Source organism: Rhagoletis zephyria, unplaced genomic scaffold (assembly GCF_001687245.7).
Source record: "Rhagoletis zephyria isolate East Lansing unplaced genomic scaffold, Rhagoletis_zephyria_1.1 Rzeph_scaffold_00652, whole genome shotgun sequence".
Taxonomy (NCBI): domain Eukaryota; kingdom Metazoa; phylum Arthropoda; class Insecta; order Diptera; family Tephritidae; genus Rhagoletis; species Rhagoletis zephyria.
This window is the reverse complement of record NW_016157736.1, coordinates 68,874-86,079: the sequence shown is the minus strand read 5'-3', so window position 1 is coordinate 86,079 and position 17,206 is coordinate 68,874. Positions and strand designations below refer to the sequence as shown.

General features: G+C 38.3%; 1 protein-coding gene across 1 annotated transcript in view; it reads right to left on the bottom strand.

Annotated features, from left to right (window-relative positions):
* LOC108360908 (glutamate synthase [NADH], amyloplastic) overlaps positions 1-17,206 on the bottom strand; it is a 149,652-nt gene that overhangs the window by 109,478 nt on the left and 22,968 nt on the right. Inside the window, exon 4 of the mRNA XM_017613371.1 lies at positions 10,065-11,356. Coding sequence (XP_017468860.1) covers positions 10,065-11,356 — 1,292 coding nt within the window. The remainder of the gene's footprint in view (positions 1-10,064; positions 11,357-17,206) is intronic.

The window sequence follows — 17,206 nt, the reverse complement described above, 5'->3', positions numbered from 1 at the left end:
CCTTTGGACATCCGCGCGCTCTCGGACGCGGCAGATAGTCCAACCTACTCGCAGCTTCCCCTTTTCAATAAGAGTCCGCCCTGGCAAATCGTCGATTTCCGTCACGCCCATTCTTTGTTCTCGCGAGTTTACAGCGAGGAGAGAGACGCCAAGTTTGCCATTCATCTTGTCTCCTAATTCTCCGCGTATAGCGTTCTCCACTTCTTGGGCCGTGGTTAGGCAGTCCATGCCCAGAACTTCTAGACGTAAACGTCTAGTGAGAATACGGGCGTCCCCAAGCTGGCCAATGGCAGTGCACACATTTTCCTTAAATGCTGAGTGCAGCGCTCCATTTCGATGAGCACGCCGCCTTCGCGGGTTCTCCGAACAGACCGAATTACGGTCTCCGTCTTCTCAGGTTGGAGCTTACCACGTATCGTTCCCAGCACCTCTGCATAGGTTTTGCCTTCAGCTGGCTTAATGATTAGTTTGGCGAGACTCTTCTTTTTTCTTACCCTCTTCTTTTTTTTTTGCGGCTGGTCGCCTCGCCCTTATTGGCCAAGGGTTCACCTGGCGCTTTTTTTTATTTTCCAGCTCGCCTGTAGGGGAGTCGGATCGAGTTCGAGCTCTCTTTTGCGAGCCAGGGCCAGTTTTCTGCAGCTCGGAAAGGGTAGACCCCTGCTCTCGGAGGTAGCTTAGTATATTTAGGCTCTCCTCGATTTGGGCCATACCCGTTTTTATGTCCATGGACACATTTTTCTGCTTGGAGACAGCACTCTGCATCTTCTTCAAGACGAGCCGAATCTGGGCAAATTGCTCATCTTCATTGCCTTCGCACGTTCCCAGGCTTGCGGTGGCATGCTTGTACCTGTTTGCAGCAGCTGGCTTTTGATGACCACCATCCCGGCTGCCGGGAGTTGCCGTTTGCAAAGGTGTACCCTTCTGCACCACGTCGACGGCTTTCTCCGTGCTCGTGGTGCCGGTTTATGCTTGCAGATGAGTTTGTGGCGGGGAGCGCACAACTCTACTGCTCTTTCTAAATGCGCTGCATTCTTCCTCGGGAGCATCTACACCCATTACATTTGTTTTTGTTATTTGTTTAATCATGTCAGTTCTATTGGGTATCCGCTTCAAGCCGCTATCTCTACACGTAGCACAGTCGCTTTAAGTGTCCCGAAGTTCCCGTCTCTCAAAGGAGCAGGGCATCGCGAGGGTTGACACAAGTCCTTATGGGATATTGTGTTCAGAGCCAAGACAGCGCAAAACCAGGAGTAAATCTCAACTGGACCTGTGCGGCCAACTAAATGGCGACGTGTATTGAACGTACTTGAAGACCTGCCATGGTTTTAAAGAGACGAAGGCGATTGCAGCATTAGCCCACCAGCCATTTCTGTGAGGTGTCACCCTCACATACTAAAGTGGTGGAATACTGCTCTCGCCAGCCCAATGTCGAATTAATCGTATACATGTGCCAGGATGCCATGAACAGGATCTAACTGGTCTCAATCCTGGGATGCTTTTTGGGAGGCGGCATCTGTTCGCCCGGACACAGGAGATTCATCAAGCATTTCTGATCTTTTAAATCAGGCCCTCGGCTCCTGCCGCTCTTGGTCTGGGACTGCTTTTTGGTTATTCGCAGCTAACCCACCGAAGTAGGCCGATCACGATCCGCTCTGTGTGACCCCGGTAAAGCCCTGAGCTTAGATTTTACCATTATTATTATTATTATTATTATTTTTTTTTTTTTTTCGTAGGAGAGGGAAATGCTTTATGCGTCAGGTAGAAATCGACTTCTCGATGTGGTCTGTTCAGCCATGTTTGAAGGTCGGGAGTGCGTCCATCGACCTTTTGTGCTCGCGTTCCAGTTTTGTTGCCACTGCTGGATCAGTTGCTCGCGCGCCCTTGCCGCGGCAGCTGCTCGACCTATCTCGGCACTGAGATTGTAAATCTCTTTTCGCTCGTAAGCAAGTAGCTCAATTGGCATGACGCCAGAAATAACTAGAACCGCGTCCGCGGACACTGTACGGTATGCAGAAGCAATGCGTAGTGCCCCTCTGNCATTTGTTTTTACCCCGGGAAGGTTATATGTATGGGTTTATTTAAAAATATGGTGGAAATTTTGCAATAGGGCGTGACACCTCCCATAGGCCCGCAAATTTTTAATCAACTATAACTTCGAAACTATAAGTCATATGAACTTGAACTTTGGAATGCAGACATACCTATCGTAGGTGCTTATACATTAATGACTTTGTCGGAGGGGGCGTGGCATATCTCATGGTCGTGGAATTTTTAATAAGCCATAACTTCGGAACCATAAGCCACATAAAATTGAAATTTGGTATGCAAACATGTCTATGGTAGGTGCTTATAGTAAGGTATATTTATATACATGAGTTTGTAACTGGTTTGCTGGCGTGATCTTGTATTTTTGGTTCATGCTACGTATATATGTATACGGCTTGAAGGAAACTTTTATCGAAACTAATGCGAATGCACCAATTTTTAATAATGGCGTACCTACGGTGATCATAAATATGAATTGAAAATGCAGGACAAATTTTAAAAAATATATATATATATATNTAATATAATTTGTTGGAGGTATTTCAGCCCAAGTAAAGACACAAACATAGGGGTCCCCTCCCCCCCCTATTACAACCCCTCCAATCGCTCCATGCTAAAGGGTCTCGTCCACCGTCGTACTTTATTGACCACTTCCGCACCTGGCCATGATAGGCGCGATGGCATCAGCTGATCTTTGGCGACATTCCAGCCGCAATGTATTACTTAACTAGGTCCGTTATGCCGTGGTGGAAGCGCTCTAATAACGCCGGTGAGTGGCGCGCTACTAGCGCCGCACTATAGGCACAAAACACGAGTTTTTTTTTCAAAATCGTGGACCTTCGGTTAGAAAAGAGGTAATGCAATGAAATTTTTTTTATAGTAAAACTGTAGAGAAGTTACAACAAAAATAACTTAACCCTTAAAATACCGTCCAAATTTTCACTTTTTTGAAATTTGGATTTTGGCTCCCATTCTATTAGAAAACACTATATTTAATACGCCATTAGCACTGTTTCTGAAAGATTTCTCTTTATTTCATCTTAAGACTCGATTTTTGGGACATTGGATGCTGTACCCGAGTGGCCAGATTGACAAAAGAAAAGCTTCCTTTAAACTCTAATAACTCGTAAACTATCAGCTTTCAGAAAAAAATGTATTTAACAAAAATGGTTATACTTCTTTACGAAAAAGCAGCAATTAACCCTTTAATGCAGAGTCTGTCATATATGAAACGCTTTTTAACCCTTTCAAGGCAGAGGCAAAAAGGTTCTCAATATGTTTTCAATGTACTTTTTATTTATTTTTATTTTTAATATTTTTATTTTTATTTTAAATATTTTATTTTTATTTTTTTTTTATTTATTGTTTTACTATGGACAAATTTTCTACTATTAATATCTACGGCAACATGAGAAAAAGCACGTTCAAAAGCATATTGAGAACCTTTTTCCTCTGCCTTGAAAGGGTTAAAAAGCGTTTCATATATGACAGACTCTGCATTAAAGGGTTAAATGCTGCACTTTCGTACAGATATCGACCAGTATAACCATTTTTGTTATATAAATTATTTTGTGAAAGCTGATAGTTTACAAGTTATTAGAGCTTAAAGGAAGCTTTGCTTTTTCAATCTGGCCACTCGGGTACAGCATCCAATGTCCCAAAAATCGAGTCTTAAGATTTATCTTCAGAAAAAACGCTAATGGTGTATTAAGTATGGTGTTTTCTGGTGGAATGGGAGCCAAAATCAAAAATTTTTAAAAAGTGACAATTTGAACGGTATTTTGAGGGTTAAAAAAAAATCGTGTTTTGTCGTTTTTGCCGGTGAGCGGTGCTCTGGGTTCGTCGATGAATAGCGCTTTGCTCCCGCCGATGAGTGGCGCCGCTCTGGCAACGTCGGTGAGTAGGGCTCAGCTAACGTCGGAGAGTAGCGGTCTGGTCGCGTTGGTGAGTGGCGCTTGAAACGAAGCGTTTTTGTTGCCCCGACGCTTCTTCTACAACGCTGGGGTATACTCGCCGTGTCCAGCGTCCGTTACAATAAATTTGTAGGTTTTGGAGCTCCGATAAATCGTACTTTCATGACTAACTTACTTATTTACTATAAACATATAACAAAAAAAAAGATCACGGTGGAAAAGGTCAGTAATGTCGCTTCCGGTGGCAGGATAACGGCTCAGGTTTCCGTTACTGGACCGTTATTCCGTAGTGGCGTGACTTTAGTACCGGTGGGCAGCGCTCTACTGATGCCGATGACTGGCGCGTTGCTAACGTTGACAAATGGTGCTCTGGTCACGCCCTGGCGTCGATGGCCAGTGGCGCTCTTGGTCGCGCAGATGAGGGTCGCTCAGTTAACGTAGTTGAGAAACGCTCGGGTCACGCCGATGAGTAGCGCTCCGGTGATGCCGGAGAGTAGTGCTCTGTTCGCGTCGGTATGTGGCGATCTTGTAACGTCGATGATTCGCGCTGAAGAGTGGTGCTCTGGAGTTGCCGGAGATTTGCGCTCTGGTCGCGCCAGAGAGTGATCGAAGCCGGTTTGGTGCTCTCTACTTCCGAGCGGTGATGTCTTGTGGTGTTGTCAACGACGTAGTTAGTAGTTCGTCGTAGTTATTTAGCTCCTTACTAGTACTTACGCTAGCTGCTTTGATGGCGGGTATTTGTGTGGGCCAAATTCTACAGGGATATTTGGTCTTCACACGCTCTGGTGACGCCGGAGAGTAGCGCTCTAGTCGCGCCGGTGAGTGGTGCTCTGTCAACGCCGGTGAAAGGCGCGCTGCTGACGCCGGTAAGTATCGCTCTGGTCGCGCCGGAGAATAGCGGTCTAGTCGCGTCGGTGAGTGCCACAATGCTGACGCCGGCGAGTAGCGCTCTGGTCGCGCTGTCCATGTGCCTCGGTTGACGGCGGTGCGATCGCGTGTCACCCGCACGCGGGTTCACGATAGGCTGTGGTGGAAGCGTGCATAGCCTGTGCCGTTGCTACTCTGAAAGGTGACGTCCAGCACGACGATTTAAGCTGGCGCAGAAGAAACCGCCCTTACCAGCAGCTGCTTCAGAAGTGAAGTCAAGCCCGACGATTCAAGCCGGCGCAGATGAAATTACTCCTTGCCAATAGCCGCCCATTCACGACCACAGTCTCGTGCTGAGTGAGTACTTTTCCGTCGTGTTGCTTCTTTAATCGACTGTGTGCTTAATGTTGCGTGGTCGTGCAGCTACATCTTGCTGTGTGATGTTACGTTGTCTTGGTAACGAAGAGGCTGTCGAGTGTTGCTATGACTAGTGTTGCTGTGGCTTGTTGCGTGGCTAGCTGCTCTGACTTGTGTTGCTGTTGCGTTACTTTGGCAACGTGTATTGTCATTTTGCCGATTTCTGGTGCTATGGTGGTCGGTATTTGTGAGGGTCGAATTCCTCAGAGATATTTGGTCCTCACAGTTGTCAATTTTAGAATTTAAAATAATTTCATAATTTTTATAGACAATTGTATAAAATGAATAGAAATAATATAATAAAACCGGTTGAATGCTATGAGCACCACCCATGTTTATGGGACCCCACGTGCAAGCGTACCGGAATAACCTTGCCCGGAAAGAGGCTCACCGGGCAATATTAAGTGAGATGGAGGTAAAAATTTCCATTGAAGACCTAAAAACAAAAATAAAAAGTATACGTACAGCTTATGCAAGGAAGGCTGGCAAAATAGCAGACTCAAAGAAGAGTGGTGCTGGCACCGGGGATATATTCAGGCCGATTCTGAACAGAAACTCTCCGGAAGTTTTTTTCTCTTTTCCCTTTCCTCCTATCATGAATAAATTTTCCGTGAGGATTTTTTATATTAAATGGCGGAGTTGAGCTGTCAAAGAAGTGTCAAACACCAAACACCGATTTTGTTAATATAACCACGATAAAATATATATAAAAGTAGTAAACATGCGAGGGTAGCAACTGAACACCGAAGTTGGTGCTGCCAGACGATTTGAATAATGTCAAAAGTAATATCAAATAAATTTTTTACTCGAATTTTTAGGTTTTATAAAATATTGACTTTTATTTAAAAAAAACATAGCGCCACAAGCGTTTTTTTTAAATTTTTTTATTTTTATTAAAAAATGCAAGAAGTATGGAAAAAGTGTACATTCTCTAAATACTTATAATTACATTTTAAAAATTAAAAACGAGTTGATTTAAAGCTAATAAGAATAATTAATAACTTCTAAAAGCTTTTCAAAAGAAAAACATACATTTTTATTAAAAAATGGCCATAATTGAACATTTTTTTGGGGTTGTTATTTGAAAAAGCACATATTCAAATATACCCTTATGTTGTGGTCATTATGAAATACAAGTTCGACATTTTACTGTCCTCAAATTTCGAATATCTGGTAGCACCCTTCTGTTCGGGCAATACAGCCATTTTGATTTGTCTGCTTGTTTACTTTGTTGAAGAAAAGTAGCGAAATTACTAAACACGTTTTATATTGTTAAAAAATAAAATAAAATACATTTAATGAACATATACAAATCACACGGGAACATAGAAAAGATCGTGCATTTATGGAAATATAAATATAAGTGATAGCTGCACTTTTTAATTGAAAATTTGCCAGCGGAAGTGCAAACAATTTAAACAACAAATTACAAATAGTGAGAATTTATGTAAACATATCTGTTTCTTAGCATCCTCGTAAAGTTTCATGCGAAAATTCGTTATAGTTTTGATAAAACACACACATGTCGATGTACACTGAAGTCAACCCAAGCACTTTCTTCACAATTATTCATAAACAATTATTGAGCACAAAGGCGGATTAAACTTTTACGGTCACAGCAACAATATTCAAGTGGTAAAAACTTGGTAGCAAAAGCATATTTCCCAACTTCAAACTAATAGACTGAAACGTGTGAAGACAACTCTTTTGAAGATGATGCTTGCATTCAGTATGTTATGGAGGCAGAGTTGGAGCCTTGCAATGATTTTGAAGCCTATTAAGATGAACTAGCTTTAGATAGTGCATTAGAGTAAACTATTAAAATTTTAAGTGTCTTTGTACCTGCATAAATAACTTTTGTGATTCCAGTATCACTGTACAACAACACTGGTCACTCAACACGAACCAATCCTATATATTATGAAAGAGGAGGTTCGGAATTTTTTACGGAGGGTTAAAGTTTTGACTTTTAGCTGAAAGTGGAGTTCATTCATTAAAAATACTATAGATTGGACGACTTCAAAAACAAGTTCTGCCTTCACACACATCCATACAACCAGTTACCACCCTCTAGCGAAAGGATTCGTGGAGAGATGGCATCAGGTGTTGAAAGCCGCCCTCAGATGTCACGCTGCATAGGGGAACTGGGTCGACGTCCTACCCATCGTTCTTTTAGGCTTACGAACGGGCAGTGAAAGAGGACTTGGGCGTATACGTAGCAGAGATGCTCTACGGACAGCCTATCCAGTTACCCAGCGATTTCCTGGAGGCCGACGATAACACCCCTGTAGATGAGCAGAGCTGCCTGTGGGATTTGCGACAACATTTCGAAATGGCTAGGCCAACGCCAACTTCACAGTATGGAAAGCACACCGTTTTCGTGCCAAAAGATCTGAGATCCTGCTGTCACTTATTTTTACATGATGACACTATCCGCAAGCCATTGAAATCGCCGTACGAGGGGCCGTACCTCGTTGTAAACAGGTACCCCAAGACGTATACAATATTGATTGGATCAAGACAAGTCACGGTGTCCATTGACAGGCTTAAATCGGCTTACTTCACCAGGGGCAAGTTAGCAGCGACGCATCACCAACATACGCAGTTACCCTGGATACATTTCTCCGCTGCTAGGTTTGGAAAGGGGTGGTGTAGGGACCAACCCTAACACTTGCCGCAGTAGTTAAGTGGCAACTTCAAAAGGCGCAGTAAACGAACAGAGCTTTTGTGACATTCGTTTATATTAACCGAAATTAACTTCATTCAACGTATTTTCTGGCGACGATAACAATCAGAATTTTCTGTGTGTAATAATCAACTTGTATTTGTTTAATTTTTAAGTTAATAAGGACATATAGAAATAGCATTTCTATACTTTAATATCTAACAACTCCTAAATACCTAAGTTTTTTGTACTTCAGTATTTAGGAAACTCCTAAATACCTAGGTATTGTTTACTCGGGTATTTTGCAACTAAATATTTACCTAAGTATTTTTTATTTGAAGTATTTAGCATACTCCTAAATATCTAAGTTCTTTCTACTTGAATATTTAGACATCTCCCAATATTCAGCCTCATTGCGAGCAAGTCGTTTTTCGAGAGTCGAATGGTATCGAAAATTTCACGTCATTGCCTAAAATTTCCACTGCATAGTTTTCGACGATTTTCGTCGTTTACTTATTTTAGCACGACAGTCGACAATGCCGATGTTGTCGAATCGTACAATTTATTCTAATTTACGACTTACGCAATGAGGCTGATTAAGTATTTGGGTATTAATACCCAAACTGGTACTTTAAGTACAAAAGTATTTAAGTGTGCCCATCACTGCTTATAATTAGGCTAGGTATAATAGGCCGAGAGTTAACAACAGATTTAATTAACCCATTTCCGCAAGCTTATATTTTTTCTATTAGTTATGCGTGTAGCGTAGAATACTAATTTGAACGTCTGCCACCGCATATCTGCGGTAGGGGGTTACAGGAGGGTTACAATTATAGCAAAATCTAAGCCAAAAAATTCATAGCTGCATACGCGGAACTTATTGTACGTATCATTTGACATATAAGAAGATTAAAAAATATCTTCTACAATCTAAATTTGAAGGCTAAAGTCGTCTGCCACCCACAAAAATATCGCAAAAAATATATATATTTCCGCAAAGATGAATGATGTTCTTGAACCACGATATAAAGGAAGCAGAGATGTTGAATGTGACTATAGTTGTTAAAATAAACGCAAAAATTTACAAAATATAGATTTATTTCAATCAATTCCGATTGTGTAACTATCATTCTAACATTTTTAAGCGTTTTGGCCAATAACTCACTGGCAGACAATCTCGCTGTATGTTATTGGCGGCAGACTATTATTTTTCTCTTTGTTACTATAAAAATAAGCATTTTAATTAATTTCGTCTTTGCGGAAATAAATTGTTTTTTTTGCGATATTTTTGTGGGTAGCAGACGATTTTGCCTTAGAATTTAGACGGCAGACGATATTTTTTTAGCTTCTTTTATGTCAAATGATACGTACAAGAAGTTTCGCGTACGCGGCTATAAATTTGTCTTTCTTATTTATCGTTACAATTTTAACCCCCGTCCAAATTAGTATCGTACGTTACTCGAATACCTCATTGACAAAAAATTAGGCTTGCGAAAATTACCCGAAAATGTTTGTCGTTAACTCCCGGACTACGGAACGGAACGTACAAGTTTCAACAAAAAACTTCGGGTATCATCCCCTTAATAATATTTTGCAGCAAAAAGTCTAAACAGTGGTGTCTTTCCATCCTTGTTGACTGCTTCTTTTCAAACTTCGAAAAGCACAGCAAAACACACGTAAAAGTTTTCTAAAAAACGCCTATTATTCAAAAAGTGCAACATGATTTTCAGCCCACAAACTCTAAATTTAACATTTTTATTGCCCGTAAAGCTTGAAGACCACCAAATGAAACCAATTTTTTATAGCTCTTCTTAAAATGGAAAATGAATTTTATTTTATTAAGCAAGCTGAATGCAAAAACAATTAATTAGAAAGCGTGTTTAATTTCAAAAGCGTTTTACGCTAGTTTAATATTTGCCCCGCCCTGAAAAACCTCTTTCGCAAGAAACTAAAGTAGCAACAAAGCGAAAGCGTTTTAAAACGTACCTGTAAATATGAGATACATACATATCACACGAATATTGGGATCGCGATACAAAAGGAGAAATAGTAGCACTGACAAATTTAGTTCAATAAAAATACCGAACTAGTGAGATGAACTTGTTCTTTAGTCCATTTAGTTCAAGAACTACCCAAACCTAATAAGAAATACTTACCTAAATATCTTTCTGAATTTTCACCACCTTCGCCGGTGTTACTTTTTCCTCCAATACGATTCATAGTAATAGCCAATGTCTGATGTGCTTCCAAAGAAATACTACCAAAACTCATGGCCCCCGTAACAAATCTTTTAACAATTTCTGATGCTGGCTCCACTTCCGATATATCTACTTTATTTTGATCGGTAACGAGCTCGAGTTGCCCTCTGAGTGTACACTTCCTTACACTGTCTAATGTTGTCGATTTAAACGCTTCAAATGAGTTCCAGTTTTTATTTAACGTAGCTTCTTGTAAACTTGCAATAGCAGCAGGCTCATTTATATGAGCTTCCCCTCCATTACGCCAATGATAATTACCAGGATTTCGCAAAATTCGAGTGTCAAATAATCTATCGCCAAATGCCATGTTGTACCGTTCTATAGCTTCTTTTGCAACTGTTTCCAAAGTAATACCTCCAATCCGACTCGCCGTTCCACGAAAGCACTTACTAATTAATTCTTCACCTATTCCAACAGCTTCAAAAATTTGAGCACTCTTATAAGACTGTAGAGTACTTATGCCCATTTTAGCCATAACCTTTGCTACACCCATTTCGATAGCTTTGGCATAAGCATTATAAATTTGCTTATTATTAACATCGGAATTAATGACACAATCATCCCGAAGCGCTTGTGCTAATTCAAAAGCCAAGTAAGGGCAAATTGCATCTGCACCGTAGCCAAGCAATACACAAATGTGGTGGACTTCACGAGCCTCAGCTGTTTCTACTATAATTCCAACCTTCATCCGTTGAAGAGTTTCTATTAAGAAATGATGTAAAGCGCCTAATGCAGCCAATGCCGATACAGGGACTCTTCCACGACCAGCGTTTCTATCCGAAATAACTAACAATTGATAACCAGAAGAAGCGGCATCGAAACCTTGGCGGCAAATATCGTCAATGCAATCCACGTAGCCCCTAACTCCTTTTTCAAACTCATAAGTTAAATCCAAAACCTTTGTTTTCCATCCCCTGTGGATGTTACTCTTCAATACATTTGTGTCAGGAATACTTAGAATCGGATTTTGTAACCAAATGCGATGTACTTGTTTAACAGATGGTTGGAGTAAATTCGCTTCTGGCCCTATAGGGCTTTGCATTGACATTACAACCTTTTCACGAAATGGATCGATGGGTGGATTAGTAACTTGAGCAAATAATTGTTTGAAGTAATCGTAAAGTAGCGGTTGAAAAGCAGATAAACAGGCAAGTGGAGCATCGTTTCCCATTGAACCAAGAGCTTCTTTTCTGCAAAGTAAAAGGGAAACGAGATAGATATTAAAGACACTTAGATATAAAATATGTACGATATAACTAGTATACACTATAGAGCTAGATGATTTAAAAATGGAAAATAACTTTTCACAAAAGCAAAAACTAACATTTAGTATTTAATGAAATTTACAGACTATACATTAGACCAAGTCAAAAACTAAAAAATCCTGCAATGCGACCGGAATGAGATTTAAATTTTAGCATTTGTATAGTAATGATCCTCTAGGAATATCCCCTCTTTGAGACAATTGTAAGAGATCCCGAGTCGAGCAGTTAGTTCTCCCATAGGAATTACACATACAAAAATTAGTTCTTTCCTTTTGAGGTGAATATAATTTTTTAGGATCAATGAAACACTCGAGACGGTTACATGCCATTTAAGTATTATGCAGGCTCAGATTATTTAAATTCCTAAATAATCCTTTTTTAATCCCTTGTATTATTTGGGTCAATGTGTTATTTAGCTTTATTTCCATTGCTGTAAACTATATCAAGCTGGTTGCTTTTGGATATAATCATAGACGTATATTTGAAGACTTGAAAAAATGTTGAATCACTTTGTTGCATAGCTTTTTAGCCCAGTAAAATTAGATAAATTTGGTAGGAACATTAAAAAAAGAAACAGCTATTTTTTGATGCAGTTTACTTCTATTTGACACGTAGATCATGGATCCACAGTCTTGCCCCTAAATTTCATTTGGCAACATCCGCCATCTTGGATTTAAGTTTTTTTGGGTTTTTTCCAATTTTCAAGCTTATTTTGCATTTTTCGTAACAATTTAATTTCCCACATTTACGGTATAGAAGGTTTTATAAAAATAGCATTTTTTATAGTAAAAAATTAGCAAAAACTGAAAAAAAAAATTATAGTGTCACGGCTTTCGCCATTTTTTGACAATTTCTGTTGAAAATACATAAAATCCCAAACCTCTAAACTAGAGACTTTCGTTCTCCACACTTGTATACCAAAATTTTTTTTTGTACGACGCTTATAACACGGCCGGGATCGTAAAATACAAAGCGATTATCCCAGTAAAATTAGATAAATTGGGTAAGAAAAAAAAAATAAAATTTGTAACAGCGATTTTTTGATGCAGTTTACTTCTATTTGACACGTAGATCATGGATTCACAGTCTCGCCCATAAATTTCATTAGGCATTCATTTTGTTTAAGAAACAGTCTAATTTTACTGGGCTATTTATCATAGTTATGTTTTCATTCAAAAAAATATTAAAAACAGGTGAATTTTTTGTGTAACTTTTAAGTGGTGAAAAGTTAACTATGTCATGACTTTTGGAGCACACAATATACTGATTTGAAATTTTATGGGCAACTAGTACTAACGTGGACACTCACATGTAGTAGGTAACTAAAATGTGCTTTAAAAAATAACTTAATGGCAAGTAATTCAAAATTTGTAACTCTTCTTACCAAAATTTTAAAAATTTTCGGTTTATCGCGTCTAGATTTTGAAGCGTTTCATTTTGAACACCTTCTAAAAAGGTATTGTATTCTACAAACACTTAAAAATAATTTAGTACTGTAGCAAGATTTGTGGTTTTAGAATAAACTAACTTTTAAAGATAAAATATTCTGCGATCTTGAGCGTAATTTTTATTCCAAAACAATTTTAATTGAAGGCACATTTGGAAAATACGTCGAAACGATCTAAATCTTTCTAGAACTACTAGTCCTTATAAAATTACATATACCTGTAAAATGCTTCAAACAAATTTTTTCTAGAAGTGTGTACAAACCGTGATTTACTACTTTTAATAATGCCCCTTTTAGTAGTCAGAATATATCTGGCGTGGTATCAAATAAACAATTTTGTTTTAACAAAGGTTCTGATAGTTGCTCTTACTTATGTGTACTTAAAACTTTGCTTAAAATTTAACTATTAAAAAAAAAACTCCCTCGGTGTTGAAGATATTTTACTGAAGTTTTGCACACGATTGTATTTTAATATTACCTACACTATCTCTTAAAATCATCAAAATCGGTTTACTATAACATGTAGCTCCCATACAACTGATTGTTCAGAGACGTTGTTTTGCGTCATAACTCATCCAATTAAGCGGGTAAAAATTTAGTATAGGTTCACGTTAACATATAGCACGCATACAATTTATTATTCAGATATGAAGTTAGAGTTATATCGCAAAAACATATATCTGAGTAATCAGTTGTTTTGGAGTGAAACCATTTCGATAATTTTAAGGAATAATTAAGGTAATATTAAAAAACCGTTATGTGCAAAACTTTTGTAAAATAATTTCAAAACTGAGGGAGTTGTTTATAAAATAGTTAAAGTTTAATCAAATTTTCAATTACCGTTATCTCGAAAACCTGAGCGAATCTGGTAAAACGGGGGATGCCATTGAATTTAGAACATGCCAATTAAGTGAGTTCAACTTTCAAATACTATGCTCAAAGTTTACAACTTGAACAGCGTAATTTGAACCCAACTTATTCTTTTGTTTTCTATTTCATGTTTATTCCTCGTCCAATTTTCAAGCACTTGATGAAAATTAATTACTGTTATATTATTTGATTTATTAAGAGATTGCGAATAAAATGGTATATAAAACATACGTGTGCTCACAAATTTAAAAATAATTTCTTTTTTTGGAAAGTGTACCTATTTTTTAGATTTTCCCGTATAGATAGCGAACTTCAACTGATAATAAGTTAACTAAAATGAGAATACAAAATACTCTTAAGGTTGCTTTAATTTAGACTGTTGCGAATATGTCCTGGAACCGAGTTCCAGGTGGGAATAGCATTGACGAAAAATAGTCTTACAGATGTTAGATAATGGTACTTGGACATAATCAGGTCAGTAACACGATGTAGAGAATAAAAGGTAGCGCCCATCTCGGTACCGCTATTCCGCTCTCAGTGAATTTGACAGAATCGCTGTTTGTATAACGTCACACTCGTGCAACTTGTTTACGTTTTACTTGAACATTTTTTTCTTCTTCTTCCATTCTTGCTCGCGTTTTGGCATTTATCTCTCGCAAATGCACTAGTGTGACGTCACACAAAACTTAATCTCAAAAATCCTCTCTGATGGGCGCAATCTTGTATTCTATCATTCTTGGGTCAGTAAGGCGCGCAGACTTTGAGAAGGATAATTTTTCGTATAGATATCTAGGATCTTTATCCATCATTAGCCGAATTACAAAAAATACAATTTCCAGTCGGATATTCGCTCAAATTTCGATAGCCCAAAAACATATCGAGTAACATGATTGAATACTACATCAATTGTATAAGAAGATTGAGAATCCAGGCTGCTGTAGACTAGTTCGGAATAGCAGATAATCGGCAATATTAATTGAATAACCAGTTTACGCCTAACTATTAATGGCGTAAAAGTAGCAGACATTCTTAAATTTCTTAAAGTATAATAGACTTAGGGCCGGTTACTCAATGTCTGGTTAACACCAATCTGCATACAACAGGGAGTCGGTAACGTCGATAACTATGTTTAACCGAGGATTAGCGTTAACCAGACATTGAGTAACCGGCCCTTAGAGTTAACATGGTCAGTGCATGTTAGGTTAGTGTTTATAACAAAACCGAGATTAGTCACTTTAGAAACAAATTTAGGAGACTTATCACCAATGTACAAGAACGGAATAACATCAAATTTAATCTTTCTTTTACATACAGGCAACGCAAAGGATTTCCGCACCAACTTTTAATCTCTGGCTTCGGTCGAACAGATAGCTCTACATTAACTGCACGGCAAAGGCACTAAACCCAAAATAGTTTTTGAGTTTGAAGTAGTTCATGGCTGATAATTTTAATTTCGATAATTTTAAGGAATAATTAAGGTACTATTAAAAAACCGCTATGTGCAAGATCTTAGTAAAATAACTTCAAAACTGACGCAGTTATTTATAAAATAGTTAAAATTTAATAAGATTTTTAAGTGCCGCTATCTCGAAAACCGGAGCCAATTTGGTAAAACGGGGGATGTCCATTGAATTTAGAACGTCCCAATTAAGTGGGTTCAGATTTCAAAATCTTTGCTCAAAATTTAAAACTTGCACAGTGATCTAACTGTTCATTCCTCGTGTAACTTTTCCCAGCATAAACTTTGGTTCTTTGGTAAGCGCTTACGTTTTGCATCGATGGAGTAACACATTATAATACGCCGCAAGACAAAATTTTTCACTTGCTTGTTTACCACTGCATTACAGGTAATACAGTGGAAAAGAATTTTCACAGTTTCTCACTTACTTCCAATGACATGCGCAGGTTAAAGTAATGTGTTCTCTAAACTAGAAGGTGAGTGGTGAATCTCGATTGGTAAGCGCTTTTCGAAATTCGCCACATACCTTCTAGTTTACAGAACACATTATTCTTGAAATACAATACCGGCGAATGGCAAACTTCGCGTATTTGGGCGATGCTGGTTTTCATCGTTCGCCCAGCTATTTCGCCTACTTAAACATAATTACAGCGGCAACGAGAAAAGCTGATACCATTTGGTCGCCTTTTTAAATTGGGTGACCATATGTAGAAAAAATGAAACCATGTTTAGAAATGAGGAAATGATAACAAATGTAAATGCAAAACAAAGAGAAATTATTATTAATTATATTATTTCAAACCAGATTGAGCAAATCCACAACTTATGTTTCAAACAATAAAAATAATTCGTGTTTATGGTGTTTTCTTCTAAAACTTTGAAATCAAAAAAGAAATACGGCCACCTTTGGCACGTACAGATGTCATCGCCCAGCAGGGCGATAGAAATAAATCTATCGCCATGAAACGCCGCCGAGCGAACTTCGTATTTCGCATTGGCTGTGCTAATTTCATATGCTTGCGGTTGTTTTGACAGCGCGAATTACACTGTGGTGAGTTCGCCGTTCGCTGTCAATGTATTTCAGCTATTACTTTAACCTGGGCATGTCATTGGAGGTAAGCGAGAAATTGTAAAAATGCTTACTGGCAATGCAGTGGGTAAATGAGGAAGTGAAAAATTTTGTCTTGCGGCGTATTGTAATGCGTTACTGCATCGATACAAAAAGTAAGCGCTTACCCAAAAAGGAAACGTTTTTGCCGGGTTGAAGCACTTGATGAAAATCAAATACACTTAAATTTATCGATATATTACGAGATTACGAATAGTATGGCTGACTTCCAAAAGTCAATTGCTTTGCACACGTACAAAGTAAAATGTTCCACAACGCCGAACTAAAAAATATTGACAATGTATACTTTTACAAAACGTATCCAAAAAGTTATCGAAACGCATCGCTAGAGCAATCAGCGCATCAGAAACAAAGTTAATGCTTCGATTGTTATTGGTTACCATTGGTGTTTTAAAAATGGAAAAATCAGAGAAATTGTTCATTGCTATATTGAATATTTAAAATATGCAATGTATATGGTTGCAATGTGTCGCAACTCTGCATATAAAAATAGTTTGAATACCGCAGTATAACAGTTTCCAAACATTGTATTGATACGTTTCGGAAGACAGCCTATCATATATAAAACATACCAGTAATGCAGTGGGCAAACGACGAAGTAAAAAATTTATTCTTGCGGCGTATTGTAATGCGTTGCTCCATCGATACAAAAAGTAAGCGCTTACAAAAAAACGTAACGTTTTTGCTGGGTTGAAACACTTGATGAAAATCAAATACATTTAAATTTATCTATACAGTACTGTAATTTACAATGATTTTTATTTTTCGAGTCAGTGGGATCGCCGGTTTGAATCTTACTCAAAGAAGTCTGATGAGGAAATGTGGTGATCTCCGAAATAGCTATCATTTCTACCACTTTTTCAAATTATT